The sequence below is a fragment of the Mercurialis annua genome, linkage group LG2, assembly GCF_937616625.2.
Source record: "Mercurialis annua linkage group LG2, ddMerAnnu1.2, whole genome shotgun sequence".
NCBI lineage: Eukaryota > Viridiplantae > Streptophyta > Magnoliopsida > Malpighiales > Euphorbiaceae > Mercurialis > Mercurialis annua.
The window spans coordinates 8,220,974-8,226,685 of record NC_065571.1 but is presented as its reverse complement, the minus strand read 5'-3'; the positions used below and the strand labels follow the sequence as shown (position 1 = coordinate 8,226,685).

The window sequence follows — 5,712 nt, the reverse complement described above, 5'->3', positions numbered from 1 at the left end:
TACGCGTTTCTATAGTAGCGTTGTTTGTTGACTTCTGCTTTGATATAAAATTGAACTATAAAAAGCAAGTAGGCTTATTTTAGATTTATTTTGTCATCAGATCACTTCATATTTGATAAGTAAATCACTGAATTAAAACCGATTTGCCACGTCTTGCAAACTTTCCAATCTGATCTTCTTATTAATGACTCCAAGACAAACTATGGGTACAGCTCCACAGTTCTACTCTAATAGGAGTAGTTGACATATCTGCTAAACTATTAAATGAGCAATTGCCCTATCATCAATTTTTCTGTCCTTCAATTTATTTTGCACCAAAATTTGTGGTCCCTTATCTTTATTCAATATTTGACTTTTGATAAGCTTCCATGATTACACTATTTCTATCCAAATGTAGAAAAAATATTTTACTTACATACAATCTTAAAAATATATATATTCTACTTCATTTATATAAATATTTACAAAATTTACTCAATAATTAATTATCTTTTAAATCCCATTCAAATATTAAAAAAATAAAATAAATAGTTAGAAATTCACTCCCGATGACCTGATATAAAACGAGTTTATTGCATTAACAAGTGCACAGTCTGCTTCACAAGCTGTCTTACCAAAAAAAACTAAATTATTAAACTGTTTTAATAACTCCACGCAGTCTCCAATCAATAAATTTTCGCTAGTCTAATAGGTCGATAAAATCTCGCTAACAACTGATACATTGTCAAACTTAATCAAAAGATTTTACCAATCACTAGCCAGCTAAAAGCTTCCCTCATTGCCATTATTTACCCATCCCTCGAAGAGTGTCTGCCCAAAAACTTCACAACAGCGGCCTGCACTATCCTGTCGGCATCGTCACGCACCACACATGACACCCCAATGCCACTAGAACCATATAAGACTGCTGCATCTACGGTAGCTCTGAACCAAGATGTGTTTTGAGGTGATCATGTTGAATGTATGCATCTGCTATGTTAAAAAATCCATGAGAAATATCATGGGGATAATGTGTTTGTTTGCTTAGTTATTGCTTAGCTGTCATAGCGGTTATTTTTAACCAAATTGTATAAATAGGTAGCTCTAGCGCTTATTCTTGTATTTGAATTTATATCAATCATAAGTTTTGTTTACAAATTTGTTATGGCATCAAAGCCTTTGATCTCTCTTTCTTTTCGTCTTTAAAACATGCAGTTACATTTACTGAGTAACCAAACATTAATTTTTCAAGCATTTCAATGGCAAACAATGCAATCAGACATGAAAAGACCTTATCGGTCCTTTTTTCTTGCATTTGAATACAAATTTTTATTGATTCTTATTTTTAACCTTTTGAATAGTAGCAATTACCATTCTTGGTACAAATGTATAGGAATGACATATATTTCCAAGAATAAATTGAAGTTTTTAGATGGATCTATTCAGGTACTAGATATTAATGACTCTTTCTTCTCTACGTGGCAGAGGTGTAACACCATGGTAATGTCATGGTTGTACGGGTATAAATAGATGAACTAAGGGTATAAATGGTATAAATAGATGAACTAAGGGTATAAATGGTATAAATAGATGAACTAAAGGTCAATGCGCTCTTTGAACTAAGGTAATTTTACTTTTTTGAGCAATCAACCCCAAAACTCTTCATTTTTTGGTCAAATTACCTTATAATTTATATTTTTATTGCAAAAAATAGGTTTAGGATAATTTTATCGAAACAATTAGGGAACTTTTTAATTCCTTTTTCGCATCGTTCATTTTCCGATTTGTATTTCACGCATTTTTAAAATATAATTATAGGATAATATTTAAAAAGAGTTTTGAGGTTAGTTGCTTAAAAAATATGAACTAGTAGATAAAATAATTCTGTATCACACGTTTAGGGGGCGCGTTGACTTTTTATTCATAAATAGATAGCTCTAGTTCGTGTCATTGTAATATGAATTTTCATCGATCATAAGTCCAGTTAGTCCTAGCCACTGCACTCACCACATTCTCACATTCAACTCCTCGGTCTGCAAATTGGACAAGTTAGCTAGCTAGCTTCCTGCAATGGACTAATTGTAAAAAAACAATTATCTCACTGCACCCTTTATTTATGACCTAATTGTTTAAAAAAAAAACAAACTTTTACAGGTAGCTACAATTTAAACCAATTTTTTTTAATTTTGATGATACCCGATTCCGTTGTTTCGCTACAATTCTAGCAATTTCTTTTCATTTTTTTTTTTCAATTTTTCACCTAGGCACAATAATTTATTTTTTTATTTGGCTTGTTTTAGTTTCAATTTTTTTTTTGCTTTAACCACCAAAAGATAGAGAATTTAAAATTAAATTGTAACATAATTTTTTTAAGATTAGAAGTTAAATTTTAAAATTATGATAAATGAATTTTACTAATTACGAAGGTTGTATTGATTCAACGGAAAATTGGGACAATTAAATAGAGTAAAAATGGCTAGAATTGTAACAAAATGATGAAACTGGGACAATATTATTAAAAGGTCTAATAGCAAAATATTTTTAAATCTTTGCAGGTTGTTACAATTTTAACCAAAACTTTAATTTTTGTATAATATAATGATTTCAGCATTTCGTTACAATTCTAGCCAATTTTTTCTAATAAAATTAATTGTTCTAATTGTTAGTTCAATTTATTTATTAACTCGGTAGTTAGCAAAATTAATTTTTCAAAATTTCAAAATTTAACTTCTAATCATTAAAAAAACAAAATAACGACGTTAAAAATCTAACTCTAAATTCTCTAATTTTTTTATTTGTTTGAAGCTAAAAATGAGCGGAGGAGCTAGATAAAGCTAATAAGTATTATATTGAGGTGAGAAATTGATAAAATTATATTAATTGAAAAAAATGGCTTGAATTGCAACAAAATATTGAAATTGGGACACATTCTTTACTTAAGCTAACTTTATCAATTACTGCAACCCGAAAAATTTGAATTTATTTTGCTATTAGGCTTTACAAAAAATAAAAAGTTCGATTTAAATTACACACAAAGATTTGTATTTTTTAATAATTATGCCATTATTTTTTCAATATATATATATATATATATGATTTATTTAAATCTTATCTCAGTTATTAGTATAATACCACAAATCAATATAATTGATTTTTGATGAATAATATATATATAAAAGGCCACGGAAAGCGGAAAAAAAAAACTTAACTCTTAAATTTTTGAATAAAAAGTGGCACACTCAGGATGACGTTCTAGAGGCAACGACTCAGAAAAATGCCTCCATCCTATAAGCTAAACTAGATTCATACAAATATTTTTTTCATTTCAACCATCACCTTTGATATCAACTACAGTGTAATGAGTCCATAATATCTAAACCAAATTCAATCATGAGTTCAGAAAGAGAACTACGACGATAATCCTCTCATCTAATTTATTATCTTAAAACATGAATTTATAGGATATTTAATTTTCACCTAGGTATTTAATATCCCACCTAATAATAATAATATAATGTTTAAACGTAAATAAATTGACAGATCCGAGCACACTGATAAAATATTTTGGACATACACCCAAATACATGCATGTTCTTAACTGCCCCAGCTAGTTATTACTCTTCTTAAAAAATCTATAAATAGAGGGCATTCAAGCTCTCTTCTAGCTCATACCATAGCATCAAATAATTTCTTCTCATCATCCAAAAATGGCGTTCTCAAAAACATTCCTTCTTCTTGCTCTTGTTTTTGCTGTGGTTCTTCTTATCACTTCCGAGGTCTCAGCTCGGGAACTTTCCGAGACTAGTAAGTTCACATTTTAATCAAGATTTGCATTAAAATAAATGTAACTTCGTAACGTACTATTAATTTATTTTCATTTTGAATTTTTCTTACTTAAGCTAACTTTATGTAACTACTTTTGTAGAGGAAAATGAAGGACTTGAAGATTATGGAGGGCATGGTGGCCGCGGAGGATATGGCGGTGGCGGCCGTGGAAATTATGGAGGTGGCCACCGTGGAGGATATGGAGGCGGCCACCGTGGAGAATATGGAGGCGGCCACCGTGGAGGATACGGTGGTGGACGCGGAGGACACCGTGGTGGACGGGGAGGACATGGCGGTTACCCAGGTCACGGTGGTGCTGCTACAACTGAGACGCAAGTGAAAGCTGAAGGTGGGAACTAAAGAGAAAATCATAATCTAATTATGTTAAGCTACTTTGTTGCATGCATGTTTTCTAAATAAACAGTTCATATGTAACATGTATTGTAAGCACTAAGCAGTGAGTATGTAGACGTTTTTCTGTGTTGAAAAAAATTATATAATTATCATTTGCAGAAGTAATATTTATGTTTTTCTGATTATACTAGTGGCGGAGTCAGAAGTTCTATATAGAAGGGGCGCAATTTTATTTATCATTCGGTTTTTTAGACTAAATAATAAATCATCCTAGTATTAGGCCGTAAATATATCATTTGATCCATTTTTTCTTATGTTTTTTTTAAATTATTAACTATATTAGTTTATCAATTTATATTTTTTACTATTAAATTTTATATTATAGAAATATTTAATAGATATTAATAATATATTTAAATATTTAATAGAGATCAGTAAAATAATTAAACTTTTTTGATAAAAAATGACTAAATAATTTCTTTATAATAATTAAGGTTTAAATAAATTTTTTTATAATAGTTTAAGAATTGAAATAAATTTTTAATCGAAAAAACAAAAAACCCCACCTTTTTTAGGCTTAATTACTTAAAAACCACTCAACTTGTAATTTTTTTCATTTATATCTTGACCTAGGAAAATTTTCAATTGTACCCTATTTTTGATTTTTATATTTCACCTCTACCCTAAAGAATTAAATTGACCTATTTTCCTTTAAAAAGAGTTAAAATTAGTCCTTCATTTTTAATTTATATTCTAATAAAACATTAATGTTATTAACTGTACAAATATACCTTCTTCTTTACATTTTTTAATAATAATAATTAATTTTAATTTTTTTTTTAAATTCCGATCCGATGATCGGAACTCCTTCTCCTTTTTGGAGAAGGAGCTCCGCTGCTCCTTTTCCGATGAGAAGGAGCTCCGCTGCTCCTTTTCCGATGAGAAGGAAGATGTAATTTTAAGTGTTTTTGTTAAGACAGCCTTTTATTTTAGCAGTTGTAATATTACTTTTTCTTATTCAGGCTTGGACTTTTTTAGAAGTCCTGATTGTATCCTTCTTGGATGATTTGCTTTCTCACTTAGTCGTAGCCTTTAGTGTGCAACTAGTTTGCCTCTTCATGTGCGAAAGCTTTGTGTAGTTAAGCGTTTTTTTTGCCTCTTCTTGAGGCCTTTTATAAAATCTCAATTCATCAAAAAAAAAAAGGAGCGACCGTTGGTTTATTTTAATTAATTTATAAAATTATAAAATTAATTTGTTATTAGGATCTATTTGAATATTTTTAAGTTAAAGAATTTTTTGTATTTTTTTAAAACATAAAAATATATAATTTAATCTTTATATTTAGTTGTTTTAATGATTTCATCCTTAAGTTAAATAAATTGTCATTTTTTTTAATTTTGGGATAGAGGTGAAACATAAAAATCGAAAATAGAGTACAATTGCAATTTTTCCTAAATTGTGATATAAATGAACAAAAGTTATAAGGTGAGTGTTTTTAAGTAATTAGATATTTTTTATTTGAAAAAATAAAAAATCTCTCTTCCATTGATGAA

General features: G+C 29.1%; 1 protein-coding gene across 1 annotated transcript; it reads left to right on the top strand.

Moving 5' to 3' along the window:
• The first annotated feature begins 3,631 nt into the window (after window positions 1-3,631).
• LOC126666930 (uncharacterized) lies at window positions 3,632-4,343 on the top strand. The gene is made up of 2 exons (XM_050359848.2): window positions 3,632-3,783; window positions 3,905-4,343. Exons 1-2 carry the CDS (start codon window positions 3,687-3,689, stop codon window positions 4,162-4,164), a joined length of 357 nt encoding a protein of 118 aa, XP_050215805.1. The 5' UTR covers window positions 3,632-3,686; the 3' UTR covers window positions 4,165-4,343.
• Window positions 4,344-5,712: the final 1,369 nt, after the last annotated feature.

Excerpts from the sequence above, each read along its gene's own strand:
- LOC126666930 (XM_050359848.2), top strand. The coding sequence starts at position 3,687 with ATGGCGTTCTCAAAAACATTCCTTCTTCTTGCTCTTGTTTTTGCTGTG. Across the intron at positions 3,784-3,904 it reads TCGGGAACTTTCCGAGACTA|AGGAAAATGAAGGACTTGAA; the intron begins GTAAGTTCACAT and ends CTACTTTTGTAG.